The sequence below is a fragment of the Cherax quadricarinatus genome, chromosome 55 (assembly GCF_038502225.1).
Source record: "Cherax quadricarinatus isolate ZL_2023a chromosome 55, ASM3850222v1, whole genome shotgun sequence".
NCBI lineage: Eukaryota > Metazoa > Arthropoda > Malacostraca > Decapoda > Parastacidae > Cherax > Cherax quadricarinatus.
Window position 1 is genome coordinate 8,035,416 of NC_091346.1, and position 20,880 is coordinate 8,056,295.

The window sequence follows — 20,880 nt, forward strand, 5'->3', positions numbered from 1 at the left end:
TTACTACACTATGATGACACTGTACAACTTACCTGCTAATTATACTTTTATGCCTTGGTAGAAAAACCAAAGGCAGATTAGCTATTCATAATCATTTTGTAATCTAATGTAGGTTTAACCCAATGTTAAAGAAAACTTTTTACCTGTATACCCAACTCCTCATTCCAACGATATGTTTATTTACTTCACACACTTAGAAGAGTCATATACAGTGTTACTTGCTCACAAAATGTCTCACTTCAAATGTTTTTACAATATTTATAATAAAAACATAACTCTGGTGGCCTGGTGGTTAACGCTCTCGCTTCACACGGCGAGGGCCTGGGTTCGATTCCCAACCAGAGTAGAAACATTGGACGTGTTTCTTTCCACCTGTTGTCTATGTTCCCCATCAGTAAAATGGGTACCTGGGTGTTAGTCGACTGGTGTGGGTCGCATCCTGGGACATTGACCTAAGGAGGCCTGGTCACAGACCGGGCCGCGGGGGCGTTGTTCCCCGGAACTCTCTCCAGATAAACTGAATTCAGAAAATTTAATGATGTGTATATTTCACCCCCCCCCCCCCCTGCTGGGATCCTCTTCAGCAAAGGACCTCAGCAGAGTATTTGAGATATACATATCAAGTAATTTTTCAAGTTTGCCAGTTTGTCTCCATGTGGGTTATTACTGAGCAGTGACAAGTGCTCATTTCACTTTGTTTAGTTATTCAATACTACTAAAATTCAAGCTTCAGGTAATTGAAGTAGTGTGACAAAAATATCAACATCAATGGAGTTCACAGGTGGTGATGCAAGCAGACGTTTACTGATTTACATTTATTTTGAATTTTCAAACATTTCAACATTATATTTCTGCACTAGAAACAATACAGTGCAATATAAACACAAATGCAATTGAAAAAAATAAACTGCATTATTTATATTGTAACCAGCTAATATAAATGAAAAAAGGTGCAAAAATCAGGCAAAAACTACGAATTTTCAATAAGTGAACAATATAATGCAATATTCTACTGTATACAAATATTCTTTGATACACCTTATAATATACCATAACAGATGTATCGGTGGTAATTCCACAGAAATACACTGAGTATATTCTTATTTTATAAATGAGAAACTTGTGCAACATTCATCAACTTGCTGGTTTTCTAAACTATTTAGTCACATATTCTTACTTGTATACAAATAAAGAAATTCCTCACAAAACACATGACAATCTTGTAAGAGCAAAACTCATCCGGTACCAAAGCAGCTTCAATGATAGTCTCAACCTGCAAGCAAAGAAATTTGTGAGAAACTACACATGTACATTTTTTTTACACTTGAATTTATAGGGTAAGAACTAGTATTATTATACCCAATCTTATTTCAAAATCTTGCCCTATTTAAGTATTAGGTTAAGTCTGCCCAAAATGCCCTGGCATGATGGTGGCTTTCTTTGTACCAATCATATTATGAAATTTAAACACACATTGTAATCTTTACAAAGAAATAAACTTTTGTTTGTATATACCATATTCTCCCTACATGCCACCAACAGCAGTTTGCAAACTCTTTAGTAAAAGTTAGAAATTAATCGATTAAATTTAAAAAAATGTAAACTGCTCTTAAATTATTATGCCAATACACCAAGCACTCACCTAGTCTTGAAATAATTTCTTCCATAAGTCCACATGTGTCGTAAGAGGTAACTAAAATCCCGGGAGCAAGGGGCTAGTATCCCCTTCTCCTGTACACATTACTAAATGTAAAAAATAATTTTTTTTTTTCATGTCACCCTGCCTCAGTGGGTGACAGCCAGTGTTAAAAAAAATTAATTCCGAATGACAATAGAGCTTTCATTTACATTTATCCACAAGTCTTATAATTTCTTCTTCCTTAAAATACAGTACATCATTCTAATACACTTCCACTCCTCTCATCATGATTTTTTCTTATGCTGCCAACTTCTCATAACCTAGTGATAGTCTAGGATATGACTTACCATCAAATGTTCATATCCCTTAAATTATCTGACCTGATAGAAGCAAGTTTTTTTGTGTAAACATTAAAAAAATGATGAGGGAAAAAAGGTGAGTGGTGCGTTGAGGTATATGTGGAGTCAAAAAACGTTATCTATGGAGGCAAAGAAGGGAATGTATGAAAGTACAGTAGTACCAACACTCTTATATGGGTGTGAAGCTTGGGTGGTAAATGCAGCAGCGAGGAGACGGTTGGAGGCAGTGATGTCCTGTTTAAGGGCAGTGTGTGGTGTAAATATTATGCAGAAAATTCGGTGTGGAAATTAGGAAAAGGTGTGGAGTTAATAAAAATATTAGTAAGAGGGCAGAAGAGGGGTTGTTGAGGTGGTTTGGTCATTTAGAGAGAATGGATCAAAGTAGAATGACATGGAAAGCATATAAATCTATAGGGGAAGGAAGGCGGGGTAGGGGTCGTCCTCAAAAGGGTTGGAGAGAGGGGGTAAAGGAGGTTTTGTGGGCGAGGGGCTTGGACTTCCAGCAAGCATACGTGAGCGTGTTAGATAGGAGTGAATGGAGATGAATGGTACTTGGGACCTGACGATCTGTTGGAGTGTGAGCAGGGTAATATTTAGTGAAGGGATTCAGGGAAACCGGTTATTTTCATGTAGTTGGACTTGAGTCCTGGAAATGGGAAGTACAATGCCTACACTTTAAAGGAGGGGTTTGGGATATTGGCAGTTTGGAGGGATATGTTGTGTATCTTTATATGTATATCCTTCTAAACTGTTGTATTCTGAGCACCTCTGCAAAAACAGTGATAATGTGTGAGTGTGGTGAAAGTGTTGAATGATGATGAAAGTATTTTCTTTCTTTTTTGGGTCACCCTGCCTCGGTGGGAGACGGCCGACTTGTTGAAAAAAAACAAAAAAACAAAAATTAAAGTGCTAAAGGTGTACAAAGTGATATATCACATAGGACTGTGACAGCTTCCAGCAGGGTGGTGTTTTTGTTGCCAGTGTCTGTTTAGGAAATGCATTCTTGTCCTCGTGTCTCTTGTACACTAGTGTTAAGCTGTAGTATTTTATACTGTATAGCATCAAATGCAAGCTGCTAAGTCTGTTTTGCTCCTGTATTGTATTTTATTGTTTAAGTCAAAGTGGGTGAACATTTTCAACATTTTAAGCCACAGAGACACGTGCCTATATCTGATAATTTTAGCAATTTAACAGTACAAGACCATGTAAGATTAGCTACTTAATCCAATATGAGTATAATGCCATGTAAAGATTCCTAAACTATGAAACATGAAAACTTGAGCACTAAAATTCTATCAATGGACATAATAGGGCTGCAACAGAGCAGCTTAACCCTTTGACTGTCGTAACCCCAAATCCTGAGGTGTCTCCTGGTGTCACAAAATTCCCCCCCCCCCCCATTATTTTTTTTCTTATGAAATGATAGAGAATTTTTTCCCAATTGTAATGACACCAAAAGAACGAAATTTGATGGAAAACTGACGGAATTACACTCGCGAATTAGTGACCTCGGCTAATTCCATTGTTCCAATCGACCAAACTCATAGCTATTTCTTTAGAACTCCATTTTTTTCTATCGACTGAGTACAAGAAACTGCCCCTTTACCGATTTCAACTACCCAATAACGTGGTCAGAAATTTGCAATTTGGCCAATTTCACGAAAATTAAAAAATATGACAATTTCAAAATAGGGTCCAGAATGAACAATGCAGACATTCCTGGCTCTACAATAACATTTTCTTTGTTCATCAGTCGTGTCTCCAGGCCCCTCTAATATTACTCTTGCCTTCTATTTTGAATTTTTATTCAAACAAAAAATAGAAGATTTACTGTTATGCAGACTACTGCAATATTGTATAAATAATGTCAACCCATTCATGACTGCATATTAGAATGGCTACTTGGACATTTATTGGAAAATGGCATTATTTGTTTACTTTTGAACATTGGCAAAAATCAAACATTTCCCCTACTTTCAGCTCCATTTCAAGGTTCTTTTCATAGTAAAACCATTCAAGATCACCTCTATTTCTATAATATGTTTTCCATTCTATCAAATCAGACCAAGAAAACGAGAATACAACCATAAATACTATACGAAAATACACCACAAAGTCGGCTTGATTTGAAGCCGCTAGAATTTGAGAGTATATATACGTCAAAAACGGTGGCTTATAAGACGTATATATACAACCAAAACAGTCAAAGGGTTAAAGTTTAATGGGCTGCCTTATAGTAATGAAGATTTTTTTTTTTTTGAAAGAAAAACATGAGGGAAAGATGAATAGACAACTGTATTTCTACAAAATTCCAGGAACATATATGTGAAGAACTGATAATCAAAGACAATTAAAATAAACAGAAAAAAGTTAACTGATAAATATGTTCATTAGGGTTATTACTGCCATGTAAAGTCGAGTTGTTTGTGTGTGTGCATGTGTGTGTGGGGGGTTACAGATGAGAAAAAAGAAGTGAGTATTAACTTTAAGAATGAAAAGAAGCCATCCTAGCACTGCAGTTTGCTCCCTCCTTCCCTCTCATCCTTATCAGTAATATTTATACTTCTAAAATACTCTCCCTGTATTAGTGAGTACATACAATAATGGTCTTACTGAAGACATTGTGTGCATGGCAACAGTTTATTTTGACAATTGTTAGCTGGAGAATAGTAGTGAAAAAATTATAATATGGACAGATTCGTGAAATCTTACTTTTCTTTTGCAAATTTAAATTAAGTCTGCATAGATTCCTTGTTACGCTCTCTCATTGCCTACTGTATTCAAAGAAAATTTTGACTTTGGAAGTTTGTAATAACTTTCTTTGTGGCATATGAAAATGAACTTCATTACTGGCAGCTGGTTATTTTTCAGTGATTTTTTTTTAAAGTTATAAATACAACTTATAATACACTGTACTGTACATTCCATAATAACTTACGGTCCAGTTTTTCAACAGGAACAATATTGCACCCGAGAAGACCCCGTCCAGACCACTGACGAGGGGTGAGGGAGAGTGAGATACTTTGCTCGTTGCGACTTACAGTAATCTGAAAATATAGTTCAACAATTACTTCTCTCTCTTTGGATGGTCCAGTGCTAAATGTTAAAGCTAAGAGCTTTGATGCCACAGCCAATGTACTGTTGCATTATTAAAAAAGAATCCACCCTGTTGTCATTCATAAAACCAGAGACAGTGCTGTTAATAACGATTTTGCTATACAGAGGCTAATCATCCAGTGATGATAAAGTTATCAAACCTAAAAGAAGATGTCATTATTAAGGGCAGGAAAAATGTGAAATGTGATAGAAAAAACGGACAATGCTGCCAATATGCAGGCAAGCTTCACACTTTGGGGTAAATTTAAGAGTACAATAAATTCTCCACAAAACACACTCAAAGCTTCCATAGTTCTCTACACTTTCAGTATTTACCTGTTACAAGCAAAATCTGGTCTGGAAAGAGAAACAATTGAACACATCCTTCCTTCAACATGGCAGGAGAGCACTAGCATTTCTTCCTCTCCCCTCCACACCTCATTACAAACAATCACACAATTGCCTTGAAAATATATGATGATGACTTTTTAAATAAGAATCCTATTTAACTGACTATAACAATATTCTTTCTTTCTGCGTCACCCTACCTTGGTGGGAAACAGCAGTGTTAAAAAAATTATACGTATACAGTGGACCCTCGGTTATCAACTGTTCTGCTTATCGGCCGGTTTTTCGGCTTCCAGTTATCAGCCATTATTTCACTTATCAGCTGTATGGGATGCATAAGCAGCTGGCCGCCAGCCACTCACGTCAGTCTTGCTGTGTCTCTGGGCAAGTGAGGAAGCTTCTGCTTATTCATCCAAACATTTCCATTGTTTTTGGTGGTTATTCATTAAGTGCAACTGCGAAATAAGTAACCATGGCCCCTAAGAAAGTTCCTAATAAAGTTCCTTTGGTAAAGAAAGTGAGAAACATGATGGAATTTAAAAAGGAAGTAATAGAAAAATATGAGAGTGGCATTCGAGTGCCTGAGCTTGCCAGGATGTACATATAGGAAAAACAAATCAACAATCACTTCTATCCTGGCAAAGAAAGAACAAATCAAGGAAGTTGATGTGGTGAAAGGAGTAAATGTGATAATGAAACAAAGGTCACCAATAATGGAAGATATGGAGAAGTTATTGTTTTTGTGGATCACCGAAAAACAATTAGCGGGAGACAGTGTTGCGGAGTCGATTATTTGTGAGAAAGCAAGGCAGTTGCATGCAGATCTTGTAAAAAAAATGCCTGGAACAAGTGCTGCTGTTAGTGAATTTAAGGCCAGTAAAGGCTGGTTTGAGAGATTTAAGAAGTGTAGTGGCATATACAGTGTGGTAAGGCATGGTGAGGCTGCAAGTTCTGACAAATATGCGGCTGAAAAATTCGTGCAGGAATTCAAGGGGTACATAAAGGCTGAAGGATTCCTTCCCCAACAAGTGTTCAATTGTGGAAAAAAATGCCAAAGAGGGCCTACAATACTCAGGAGGAAAAGGCACTGCCAGGGCACAAGCCTATGAAAGACAGGCTTACTCTTCTGTTCTGTGCTAATGCTAGTGGGGATTTCAGAGTGAAGACTTTACTGGTGTATCACTCTGAAAATCCCAGTGTGTTCAAGAAAAACAATGTCTTCAAGAATAAATTGTGTGTGATGTGGAAAGCTAATAATAAGGCATGGGTCACAAGGCAAATTTTCAAAGAGTGGGTCAATAATGTGTTTGGCCCCAGTGTGAAAAAATATCTCCTTGAAAATAAATTGCCACTGAAGTGCCTCCTGGTACTGGACAATGCTCCTGCTCATCCTCCAGCCCATGGACCAGCAGGTCATTTCAAACTTCAAAAAACTCTACACCAAAGCTGTGTTTCAAAGGTGCTTTGAAGTGACCTCGGACACTCATTTGACCTTAAGAGAGTTCTGGAGGAATCGTTTTAGTATCCTCTATTGCATATTCCTTATAAGTAAGGCTTGGCAAGGAGTGACTTCCAGGACTTTGAACTCTGCTTGGAGAAAACTGTGGCCAGATTGTGTCCAAGAGAGGAATTTTGAAGGGTTTGGGGCTGACCCTGAGGACCCTACACCTGTTGTCGAAAGTATTGTATCAATGGGGAAGTCCATGGGGTTAGAGGTTAGTGGTGAGGATGTGGAAGAGTTGATGGAGGACCACAGGGAAGAGCTAACCACTGAAGAGCTGCAAGAGCTTCATCTGGAACAGCAACAGATCCCAGATGAGGAACTTGCTTCAGAGGAGGAGGAGGAAGAGGGAGGGAAGGAGGTGCCTTCTTCAGAGATTAAGGAGATTTGTGCAATGTGGAGTAGGGTGCAAATGTTTGTGGAGAAATACCACCCTGACCAAGTTGAAACAAGCCATATATGCAACATGTTTAGTGACAAAACCTTGTCCCACTTCAAGGAAATCTTAAAGAGACACCAGAAACAGACCACTCTGGACAGTTATTTTGTGAAACAGGTGCCCAGTGACTCTCAAGCTGGTCCGAGTGGCATTAAAAGACAAAGAAAGGAAGTAACCCCAGAGAGGGACTTGTTACCTGAAGTCTTTATGATGGAGTGGGATATCCCTTCCAAACAATAACCCCAACACCCTGTCTTCCATAAGCCAACAAGAGCCTTCAATAAAGGTATGTAATACTGATTTAATTGTTCATGTATTTATTTTATTTAGTTCTCATTGTTTTGTGTATGTAAAACTATAATTAATCTTTAAAAAAATTATTTTTTGTAAATATTTTTGGGTGTCTCGAATGGATTACTTGTATTTACATTAATTCTTATGGAAAATATTATTACAGTTTTAGGCCATTTCGCTTTTAGGCTGACCTTCTGGAACAGATTACAGCCGATAACCGAGGGTCCACTGTATATGTATATTTAATAAATATTTAATATTTGATTGTTAAAAATAGGAGAGGAGAGTTATTAAATGGAGAGTTAGAGGTATCAGGAAGATGGAGGGAATATTTTGAGGAACTATTAAATGTTGATGAAAATAGGGAAGCTGTGATTTCGTGTATAGGGCAAGGAGGAATAATATCTTGTAGGAGTGAGGATGAGCCAGTTGTGAGTGTGGAGGAAGTTCAAGAGGCAGTGAGTAGAATGAAAGGAGGAAAAGCAGTTGGGATTGATGGGATAAAGATAGAAATGTTAAAAGCAGGTGAGGATATAGTTTTGGAGTGGTTAGTGCTTTTATTTAATAAATGTATGGAAGAGGGTAAGGTACTTAGGGATTGGCAGAGAGCATGCATAGTCCCTCTTTATAAATGCAAAGGGGACAAAAGAGAATGCAAAAATTATAGGGGAATAAGTCTGTTGAGTCCTAGGTAGTAGGTTGGTAAACAGCAACCGCCCAGAGAGGTACTACTGTCCTGCCAAGTGAGTGTTTTACATAATGGTAGGATTGCTGGTGTCCTTTATTCTGTGTCATAAACATGCAAGATTTCAGGTACGTCTTGCTACTTCTACTTACACTTAGGTCACACTACACATACATGTACAAGCATATATATACTACACACAACCCTCTGGGTTTTCTGCTATTTTCTTTCTAGTTCCTGTTCCTGTTTATTTCCTCTTATCTCCATGGGGAAGTGGAGCAGAGTTTTTCCTCCGTAAGCTATGCGTGTTGTAAGAGGCGACTAAAATGCCTGGAGCAAGGGGCTAGTGACCCCTTCTATCGTATAAATTCCTAAATTTAAAAAGAGAAACTTTTGTTTTGCTTTTTGGGCCACCCTGCCTTGGTGGGATACGGCTGGTTTGTTGAAAAAAAAAAAAAGTATGTTGAGTATACCTGGTAAAGTGTATGGTAGAGTTATTATTGAAAGAATTAAGTGTAAGACAGAGAGTAGTATAGCAGATGAACAAGGAGGATTTAGGAAGGGTAGAGGATGTGCAGACCAAGTGTTTACAGTGAAACATATAGGTGAACAGTATTTAAATAAGGGTAAAGAGGTTTTTGTGGCATTTATGGATTTGGAAAAGTCATATGACAGGGTGGATAGAGAGGCAATGTGGCAGATGTTGCAAATGTATGGAGCAGGAGGTAGGTTACTGAAAGCAGTGAAAAGTTTTTACAAGGATAGTGAGGCTCAGGTTAGAGTATGTAGGAGAGAGGGAGATTACTTCTTAGTAAAAGTAGGCCTTAGACAAGGATGTGTGATGTCACCAAGGTTGTCCAATATACAATAGATGGGGTTGCAAGAGAAGCGAATGCTCAGGTGTTGGCAAGAGGTTTGGGGTTAAAAGATAAAGAATCCAGCACAAAGTGGGAGTTGTCACAGTTGCTTTTTCCTGATGACACTGCTTTTGGGAGATTCTGAAAAGAAGTTGCAGAGGTTGGTAGATGAGTTTGGTAGGGTATGTAAAAGAAGAAAATTAAAAGTGAATATAGGAAAGAGTACGGTGATGAGGGTAAAAAAAAAAATTAGGTAATTCAGATATTTAGGAGTGGACATGTTAGCAGACGGGTTTATGAAAGAAGAGATGAATCATAGAACTGACGATGGGAAAAAGGTGAGTGGTGCACTGAGGAGTCTGTGGAGACAAAGAACTTTGTCCATGGAAGCAAAGAGGGGAATGTATAAGAGTACGTATAGTTATACCATCGCTCTTATGTGGGTGTGTGCAGTTTATAACAGTTGTGTAATAGAAAACTCCCCTTTTTTGTTAACTGTCTAGCATTAGTGCAAATTCTGTTAAGTACTATTGTTATACCTAGTCTTAATAGTTCATTATTATTATTATTATTATTTTTTTTTTTTAACAAGTCGGCTGTCTCCCACCGAGGCAGGGTGACCCAAAAAGAAAGAAAATCCCCAAAAAGAAAATACTTTCATCATCATTCAACACTTTCACCTCACACACACATAATCACTATTTTTGCAGAGGTGCTCAGAACACAGCAGTTTAGAAGCATATACAGTGGTCCCTCAATAATCGTCCGTAATCCGTTCCTGGAAGTGGGACTATTATCAAAATGGACGATTTACGAATCAATTTTCCCCATAAGAAATAATGCAAATTCAATTAATCCGTTCCTGACACCCAGAAGTATTAAAACAAAAATTTTTTTTACATGAAATATAGATGTAGTACATAAACAATACAGTGGCACATGATGAATTAAACATTAACAGAATAACACTTACCTTTATTGGCAATTCTTCTTTGTGTATGGAAGACTGGAGAAGGAGACTGATTGGATGAATTACTGTTTGGAAGGGGAATCCCCTTCCATCAACACCTTGGGTACCAATTGCTTTTCTGGGGTTACTTCTCTTCTCTGTTTCTTAATGCCACTAGGACCACCTTGAGAGTCACTGGAGTCCTGTCTCGCAAAAAAACTGTCCAGAGAGCTCTGTTTCTGGCGTCTCTTTAAAACTTCCCTAAAATGGGCCAAGACTCTGTCACTGTACAAGTTGCCGATATGGCTTGCAACATCCTTCTCTGGGTGATGTTTCTCCATAAATCTTTCCATCCTACCACACATTTCAAAAATCTCCTTAATTTCTGAAGAAGGCACCTTCCTCCATCTCTCTTCCTCCTCCTCTGCAGCAAGATTCAGAGCTGCCATCTGTTGCTGTTCCTGCTGAAGCTCTTGCAACTCCTCAGTGGTTAGCTCTTTGTTGTGGTCCTCCACCAACTCTTCCACATCCTCCAAACTCACATCCAACCCCATGGAAGCCCCCAGTGCCACAATGGATTTAACAACTGACATACGCTCATCAGGGTCAGCCCCAAACCCTTCAAAATCCCTCTTGTGGACACAATCTGGCCACAATTTTCTCCAAGCAGAGTTCAAAGTCCTGGTAGTCACTCCCTCCCAAGCCTTACCTATAAGGCTTACACAATGGAGAATATTGAAATGTTCTTTCCAAAAATCTCGTAGGGTCAAGTGAGTGTCTGAGGTCACATTCAAGCACCTTTCAAACATTGCTTTGGTGTAGTTTTTTTTAAAGTTTGCAATGACCTGCTGGTCCATGGGTTGGAGGAGAGGAGTGGTATTTGGGGGCAAGAACTTTACTGTGATGAACCCAAACTCCTCAAAAATTAGGTCATCCAAGTTTGGAGGATGAGCAGGTGCACTGTCCATTACTAGGAGGCACTTGAGATCCAATTTCTTTTCCAGGAGGTAATTCTTCACACTAGGGCCAAACACTTCGTTGAACCACTCTACAAAAATTTCCCTCGTGACCCATGCCTTACTATTAGATTTCCAAAACACACACAATTTACTCTTCATAACATTGTTTTTCCTGAACACTCTGGGATTTTCAGAATGGTACACTAGTAATGGCTTCACTTTGAAATCCCCACTAGCATTAGCACAGAACATTAGCGTCAGCCTGTCTTTCATAGGCTTGTGTCCTGGCATTGCCTTTTCCTCTTGTGTAATGAAGGTCCTCTTTGGCATTTTCTTCCAAAAGAGGCCTGTTTCGTCACAAATGAACACTTGTTCAGGTTTCAGTCCTTCACTGTTTATGTACTCCTGGAATTCATGCACATATTTTTCAGCCTAGGAAAGGTTGGAGGGAGGGGGTAAAGGAGGTTTTGTGTGCGAGGGGCTTGGACTTCCAGCAGGCGTGCGTGAGCGTGTTTGATAGGAGTGAATGGAGACGAATGGTTTTTAATACTTGACGTGCTGTTGGAGTGTGAGCAAAGTAACATTTATGAAGGGGTTCAGGGAAACCGGCAGGCCAGACTTGAGTCCTGGAGATGAGAAGTACAGTGCCTGCACTCTGAAGGAGGGGTGTTAATGTTGCAGTTTAAAAACTGTAGTGTAAAGCACCCTTCTGGCAAGACAGTGATGGAGTGAATGATGGGCCACCCTGCCTTGGTGGGAATCGGCCAGTGTGATAATAAATATATACTGTAATAATAATTTTTCAGCCGCCTTGTGGTCCGAACTGGCAGCCTCTCCATGCCTTACCACACTGTGTATGCCAGTACGCTTCTTAAATCTCTCAAACCAGCCTTTGCTAGCCTTAAATTCACTCACATCATCACTAGTTGCAGGCAATTTCTTTACCAAATCGTCATGCAACTGCCTAGCCTTTTCACAAATAAGCGACATCATAAGACTGTCTCCTGCTAATTGTTTCTCATTTATCCACACCAATAATAACTTCTCAACATCTTCGAGTACTGGTGATCTCATTTTTGTCAGCATATTTACCCCCTTTGCAACAATAGCATCCTTGATTTCCTTTTTCTTGGCTATGATGGAAGATATGGTTGTACGGGATTTGTTATACATCCTGGCCAGTTCGCCCACACGTACGCCACTATCATATTGTTCAATGATGTTTTTCTTAAATTCAATTGTATTTCTCACCTTCTTTACCAAAGGCTTGGCACTGGGAGCTTTCTTTGGCGCCATGGTAGCTTATTTAGCACTTAAATAACTTGCAAGCACTAAAATAAATGAAATATTATGAAATATTTCACTGGAGCACGTGAGGGGACCGTCGCTCACTGGTAAACAATGGCACACTGGCTGGGAAGGAAAGGCTGAGGCGGCTCGAGGCTGCTCAGACCGTGCATACGCGTCTGGGACGAAGGACTATTAGCGAGTTACCAGACCATTTCTGAGCCAATATTTTGACGAAAAAACAGGACTATTTCCGAAATGGACGACTTTCAGGCCGGACGATTATTGAGGGACCACTGTATGTATAAAGATACACGACATATCTCTCCAAACTGCTAATATCCCAAACTCCTCCTTTAGAGTGCAGGCATTGTACTTCCCATTTCCAGGACTCAAGTCCGGATATATAAAAATAACGTTTCCCTGAATCCCTTCACTAAATATTACCCTGCTCACACTCTAACAGATCGTCAGGTCCCAAATACCATTCGTCTCCATTCACTCCTATCGAACACGCTCATGCACGCCTGCTGGAAGTCGAAGCCCCTCGCCCACAAAACCTCCCTTACTAAATATACAATTTATGCTAGTACTAGCCTAAATTTTGTGCTTTAAGTCAAATCTTACTATTTAAATTTGTTTAAGACCATTTTTAATATCTTTTAACTTTATATCTTTTGTATTATTATTACTTATCAAGTATCTGTGCAATCTGTAGAATTACTCTTTTGCTACCTACACTTTGTACTGCTTGTATAAGCTCTCATATCACCTCCAGTGCAACATTTACAATTATCTTTACAAAAATGGTATATAATACCGACAGGCTGTAGGTAAGACACATATGCAGCATTTAGGTATCTTTATTTCGAAACGTTTCGCCTACACAGTATGCTTCTTCAGTCGGGTACAGGAAAGTTGATAGAAGCAGAAGAGACGTGAAGACGATGTAATCAGATGGACTGATTACATTGTCTTCACGTCTCTTCTGCTCTCAACTTTTCTGCACTCGACTGAAGAAGCCTACCGTGTAGGCGAAACGTTTCAAAATAAAGATACCTAACTGTTGCATATGTGTCTTACCTACAGTTATCTTTACTCTACTTATACATTGTTAAACTTGCATAGTCACATGATTGCAAACATCGATCCTTACATCAACATTTTATTAACCCTTTCAGTGTTTCCGATGTACTAGTACGGCTTATGCACCAGGGTTATTAACGTACTAGAACGCCTAAATTCTAGCGCCTTCAAATTTAGCGAGAGAAAGCTGGTAGGCCTACATATGAAAGAATGGGTTTATGTGGTCAGTGTGCACAGTATAAAAAAAAATCCTGCAGCACACAGTGCGTAATGAGAAAAAAAAAACACTCTGACCATGTTTTTGGTTTAAAACAGCGCCTTTGCACTGTATTTTCGTATGGTATTCATGGTTGTATTCTAGTTTTCCTGGTGTCATTTTATAGAATGGAAGACATATGGCATAGTGCCTGATAAGTGGAAAATGGCAAATGTAATACCTATTTACAAGGCAGGTGACAGGTCCTTGGCTTCGAACTATAGACCAATAAGCCTTACCTCCATAGTGGGAAAATTTATGGAATCAGTAATTGCCGAAGCAATTCATAGCCATCTTGACAGGCACAGATTGATTAATGATTCTCAACACGGTTTTACAAAGAGGCGTTCCTGTCTTATGAATTTACTAACTTTTTTCACTAAGGTGTTTGAGGAGGTAGATCATGGTAATGAATATGATATCGTGTATATGGACTTCAGTAAGGCTTTCGATAGAGTTCCACACCAGAGGCTATTGAGGAAACTTAGGGCACACGGAATAGGGGGAGAAATTTTTTCCTGGGTAGAGGCATGGCTGACAAATAGATAGAGAGTTTGCATAAATGGGGAGAAATCAGAATGGGGGCACGTCACAAGCGGTGTTCCTCAGGGGTCAGTGTTGGGCCCGTTGTTGTTCACAATTTACATAAACGACATAGATGAGGGAATAAATAGCGACATAAGCAAATTTGCTGATGACACCAAAATAGGCCGTCCAATTCATTCTAATGAGGACATTAGAGCACTCCAGGATGATTTGAATAGACTGACGCAATGGTCGGAGAAGTGGCAGATGCAGTTTAATATTGACAAATGCAAAGTTCTAAATGTTGGACAGTTAAATAACCATGCCACATATAAACTAAATAATGTAGATCTTAATACTATTGACTGCAAAAAGGATTTAGGAGTTCTGGTTAGCAGTAATCTAAAACCAAGACAACAGTGCATTAGTGTTCGCAATAAAGCTAACAGAATTCTTGGCTTCATATCTAGAAGTATAAATAATAGAAGTCCTCAGGTTTTTCTTCAACTCTATATATCGTTGGTTAGGCCTCATTTAGACTATGCTGCTCAGTTCTGATCACCGTATTACAGAATGGATATAAATGCTCTGGAAAACGTACAAAGGAGGATGACAAAGATGATCCCATGTATCAGAAATCTTCCCTATGAGGATAGACTGAGGGCGCTGAATCTGCACTCTCTCGAAAGGCGTAGAATTAGGGAGGATATGATCGAGGTGTATAAATGGGAAACAGGAATAAATAAAGGGGATATAAATAGTGTGCTGAAAATTTCCAGCCAAGACAGGACTCACAGCAATGGTTTCAAGTTGGAAAAATTCAGATTCAGGAAGAATATAGGAAAGCACTGGTTTGGTAATAGAGTTGTGGATGAGTGGAACAAGCTCCCGAGTACAGTTATTGAGGTTAAAACGTTGTGTAGTTTTAAAAATAGGTTAGATAAATACATGAATGGGTGTGAGTTGGACCTAACTAGCTTTGCTGCTGGGTCTGGTACAGTGCTCCATCCTTGAGTGGGGATAACCAGACTGGGTGGGTCATTGGGATAATCCGCGGGGTGGGTCATTGGTCTAATCCGGGGGGGGACATGGACCTGCTCTGCGGGGGTCAGTAGGCCTGTTGCAGTGTTCCTTCTTTCTTATGTTCTTTTTTTTTTTTTTTTTTTTTTCAACAAGTCGGCCGTTTCCCACCGAGGCAGGGTGACCAAAAAAAGAAAGAAAATCCCCAAAAAGAAAATACTTTCATCATCATTCAACACTTTCACCACACTCGCACATTATCACTGTTTTTGCAGAGGTGCTCAGAATACAACAGTCTAGAAGCATACACATATAAAGATACACAACATATCCCTCCAAACTGCCAATATCCCAAACCCCTTCTTTAAAGTGCAGGCATTGTACTTCCCATTTCCAGGACTCAAGTCCGACTATATGAAAATAACCGGTTTCCCTGAATCCCTTCACTAAATATTACCCTGCTCACACTCCAACAGATCGTCAGGTCCCAAGTACCATTCGTCTCCATTCACTCCTATCTAACACGCTCACGCACGCTTGCTGGAAGTCCATGCCCCTTACCCACAAAACCTCCTTTACCCCCTCTCTCCAACCCTTTCGAGGACGACCCCTACCCCGCCTTCCTTCCCCTATAGATTTATATGCTTTCCATGTCATTCTACTTTGATCCATTCTCTCTAAATGACCAAACCACCTCAACAACCCCTCTTCTGCCCTCTGACTAATACTTTTATTAACTCCACACCTTCTCCTAATTTCCACACTCCGAATTTTCTGCATAATATTTACACCACACATTGCCCTTAAACAGGACATCTCCACTGCCTCCAACCGTCTCCTCGCTGCTGCATTTACCACCCAAGCTTCACACCCATATAAGAGTGTTGGTACTACTATACTTTCATACATTCCCTTCTTTGCCTCCATAGATAACGTTTTTTGACTCCACATATACCTCAACGCACCACTCACCTTTTTTCCCTCATCAATTCTATGATTAACCTCATCCTTCATAAATCCATCCGCCGACACGTCAACTCCCAAGTATCTGAAAACATTCACTTCTTCCATACTCCTCCTCCCCAATTTGATATCCAATTTTTCTTTATCTAAATCATTTGACACCCTCATCACCTTACTCTTTTCTATGTTCACTTTCAACTTTCTACCTTTGCACACATTCCCAAACTCATCCACTAACCTTTGCAATTTTTCTTTAGAATCTCCCATAAGCACAGTATCATCAGCAAAAAGTAACTGTGTCAATTCCCATTTTGAATTTGATTCCCCATAATTTAATCCCACCCCTCTCCCAAACACCCTAGCATTTACTTCCTTTACAACCCCATCTATAAATATATTAAACAACCATGGTGACATTACACATCCCTGTCTAAGACCTACTTTTACCGGGAAGTAGTCTCCCTCTCTTCTACACACCCTAACCTGAGCCTCACTATCCTCATAAAAACTCTTTACAGCATTTATGTTCTTATATTACAGAAATTGAGATGATTTTGATTGGTTTCACAATGAGAAGTACCTTCAAATTGAGCTCAAAGTAGCAGAAATTTTCTATTTTTACCGAAGTTCAAAAGTAAACAAATCATGCCAAGCATGCAATACACGTCAACTGGTGAGTCTAATATTCTTTCACAAGTGCACTGATATTATTAATACCATTTCTACACTAATGCAGTAGTCTGCAGTAGTGAGAATAAAAATTCAAAGTGGAAAGCAAAAGAAATGTAAGAGGGGCCTGGGGACGTGACTGACGAACAGAGAACTTGTTATTTTAGTGCCAGGAATGTCTGTCTTGTTTGTTCTGGACCCTATTTGGAAATTGGCATCTTCTGAAATTTGTGTGAAATTGGCAAAATTGCCAATTTCTAACCACTTTATTGGATAGTTGAAATTGGTAAATTAGTGGTTTCCTGTACACATTCAATAGAAAAAATGGAGTTCTAGCAAAATAAATATGATTTTTGTCGACTAGTACACAGAAATTGGCCGAAAATAGGGCTCAAATTGGGCAAAATCGCCGTTGCATAAACATCATCGAGAACGCTAACTTCACGAAGGCATAATTCCGCAAGTTTTCCATCAAATTTCATACTTTTGGTGTCATTATGATCGGGAAAAGATTCTCTATCATTTCATGAGAAAAAATAATTTTTTTTTCTGAAAAATTTTCAACACTGAGAACGAGTTTAGGAGAGGGCCTCTCGACCCTGAAAGAGTTAAATGATACACATGATCCTAACAACAATTGCCTTTATTATACTGCTAGATCTCCATCTTGACTGCAGTCTCAAATTTCAGACACACATACAACAAATTTCTAAGAAAATCTCCAAGACAATAGGCATCCTTTCAAAGATAAGGTACTATGTACCCCAATCAGCTCTTCTAGCTCTGTACCACTCTCTCATTTATCCTTACCTCACCTATGGTATTTGTGCATGGGGCTCAACCACAGCAAATCACCTTAAGCCTTTAGTAACCCAGCCAAAAGCTGCAGAGCGATTGATTACTAACTCCTGCATTAGGCAACACACTACCTCTTTTCAAGAGTCTTAACTTGCTAAATATACAAAACATCCACACTTATTATTGTGCCTACTACATACACAGAACACTATACTCTAATGTAAACCCTCCTCTCAAACTCCTTCTTGATAACTATAACAGAACACACAACCATAATACAATACCTTCAATATCCCCCGTGTCCATCTCTCCCTATGCAAAAATGCTATGCACGTAAAAGGCCCAAAGATCTGGAATTCATTGCCAGAACAAACTGAAGGATCCCTGTCTGCAAATCAGTTTAAGGCCCAAATAAGAAATCACCTCATTACCCAAAATTAACCAGTCAAACCATACCTAACCACTACCAGTTTCTCAAAAGCTACTCATATTTTACTGATAAATGCTCAACCACTTACTGTTTTAAATACAACTGTAATACATCATATTGTAAATTGTTTTAAATTGTCACATTGTAATACTGTAATCTTTATTAACTAATTCAATAGTGTAAAAAGTCTCATTATCATGTAGTATCACTCACTCAAACTCATCTAATGACCATATAAACTATGTATTATTCCTTACTAGTCTTAAGTTAATCTTTAAGTTTGCCCAAAATGCTCAACATACAGAGGGGCTTTTGACATGTACACCAAACTGTTATATTCCACTGTACAACCATGTAATTTGTCAAAATAAAAAATCTAAATCTAAATCTAAATGTTGCAACAAGGAGAAGGCTGCAGGCAGTGGAGATGTCATGTCTGAGGGCATTGTGTGATGTGAATATAATATAGAGAATTTGTAGTTTGGAAATTAGGAGGTGCGGGATTACCAAAACTATTATCCTAAGGGGTGAAGAGGGGTTGTTGAGGTGGTTCGGACATGTAGAGAGGAAGGAACAAAATAGAATGACTTCAAGAGTGTATAAATCTGTAGTGGAGGGAAGGCAGGGTAGAGATTGGCCTAGGAAAGGTTGGAGGGAGGGGGTAAAGGAGGTTTTGTGTGCTAGGGGCTTGGACTTCGAGTAAGCATGCGTGAGCATGTTAGATAGAAGCAAATGGAGACAAATGCTTTTTAGGACTTGACATGCTGTTGGAGTGGGAGCAGGGTAATATTTATGAAGGGATTCAGGGAAACTGGCAGGCCGGACTTGAGTCCTGGAGATGGGAAGTACAGTGCCTGCACTCTGAAGGAGGGGTGTTAATGTTGCAGTTTTATAACTGCAGTGTAAGCACGCCTCTGGCAAGACAGTGATGGAGTGAATGATGGTGAAAGTTTTTCTTTTTCGGGCCACCCTGCCTTGGTGGAAAACGGCCAATGTGTTAATAATAAAAAAAAGTATTTAATAAAGACAGACTCTTAAATAATACAGTACTCATTGAATCACAATGTTTCATCAAGTGTTTATTGAATGACAAGATGTCAGCTACAGACTGATCAGGTTTCAAACTGACCTGATATCCTTATGTCACCTATGTTAAAGTGATTTCTTAGTGCTTCCTGCACTAACAGATGAAAATGCAATTACAAGTGACTAGTCACAAACACACAACATGTGAAAAAAAAAAATAGGAAAAATCCTTTAAACTAATATCCTTACTGAGTAAGCAAACTGGTGATCTAACTAGCCAGATCAAAAGCTCATTAATCCATAACAGAAAACAAAACATGAGAAATGGTATTGATCAGGCATGCTTGAGTACAGCAATACAAAATATTTGGATACAGAAGTTAAGTTAGATAAGATTGTCAGGCAACAGGACAAGTGGTTCCCGATGCAGGTCTTAGTCATATGATGACCCACCATTGGAGCTTCTGGTCATTTGACCAAGGCCTTCCCCTGGCTTACCAGTTCACCTCTTTAAAAATTAAGGTTATAATTACAACCATAGTTATTAGACTACCTGTACTGTCAACATTTATGGGCATGATGACATAGTGTGAAGAACAAGTTTTAACTGGGAATAATTTGTTCAGTTGTTGAGCCTTATCAAGTCTAAATTATTAAAGCTAAATCCTAAGTGATAAGTAGTCCCAATAAAAGCTTGCTTTGCTTATTGTCTCTGTTTCTTTAATACTTCAGAGGTCTCCGTTAGAGTGAAGGTACTGTACTACCCACCTCCAGAATTCAAGTCTGACTAACTGGTGTCCCCTGAATCCCTTCATAAATGTTAACTTGCTCACACTCCAACAGCATGTCAAGTCACAAATACCACTTCCTCCACTCACTTCAATCTAACCTGCTCAAACAAGACTGTTGGATACAAGCCCCTAGCACTCAAAATCTTTATTCCTGCCCCCTCTTCTAACCCTTCCTAGGATGACTCCTACCTCTCCTCTCCTCTCCTCTCCATCTAAGGTTTATATACCTTCCTTGTCATCCTATTTTGCTCCATCCTCTTTAAGTTTCCAAGCCATCTTAACAACCCATCCTCAACCTGAATTATACTTTTGGTAGCCTCACACCTTCCTCTAATCTCCACTCTGTGAATTCTCTGCATAATATTCACATCACACATTGCCCTCAAACAACATTTCTTCCACCTCCAGCCTCTATGCTTCACACTCACATAAGTGCTCCTTTAACTACACTGATACATTCCACTTTTTGCTTCCATGGATAATTCTTTGTTAAGGACAAAAAGGCACAATACCGTGACTGGAACGATACACAAATAACCCACATATAGGAGAAAGGAGCTTAAGATGATGTTTCAGTCCAACTTTGGCCCAAGTCGGACCGAAACACTGTCATAAGCTCTTCTCTTTTATGTTCAGATTGTTTGTGTATAATTCTTTGTCTTTTTTACTTTTACCTCAACAGCCATCTCCCACCAGGGCAGAGTGAGCTGAAGAAGACAACACATTCACCACCATTTATTCAATACCAATACAAAATATTATATGAGTTTGGTACTGTTTACCACAACAAGGAGACTACAGAGCAATATGACCAAAGTAAAATAATAAGGTGAGCTTAAGAACTCTTCCTATAGCATTTACATTGATAATTCAAAAAAAAAATAAGTACCTGACTAAATATAC

General features: G+C 39.0%; 1 protein-coding gene across 8 annotated transcripts in view; it reads right to left on the minus strand.

The window, feature by feature from the left end:
• Positions 1-800: 800 nt before the first annotated feature.
• The window catches only part of LOC128698979 (26S proteasome non-ATPase regulatory subunit 9), a 69,296-nt gene continuing 49,216 nt past the window's right edge, over positions 801-20,880 (minus strand). For all 8 annotated transcript variants that reach the window (XM_053791481.2, XM_053791483.1, XM_053791475.1 and 5 more), the window contains 2 exons: positions 4,937-5,045; positions 801-1,273 (listed from right to left, as the gene is read on the minus strand). In XM_053791481.2, coding sequence (XP_053647456.1) covers positions 1,269-1,273; positions 4,937-5,045 — 114 coding nt within the window. In that variant the 3' untranslated portion in view covers positions 801-1,268. The remainder of the gene's footprint in view (positions 1,274-4,936; positions 5,046-20,880) is intronic.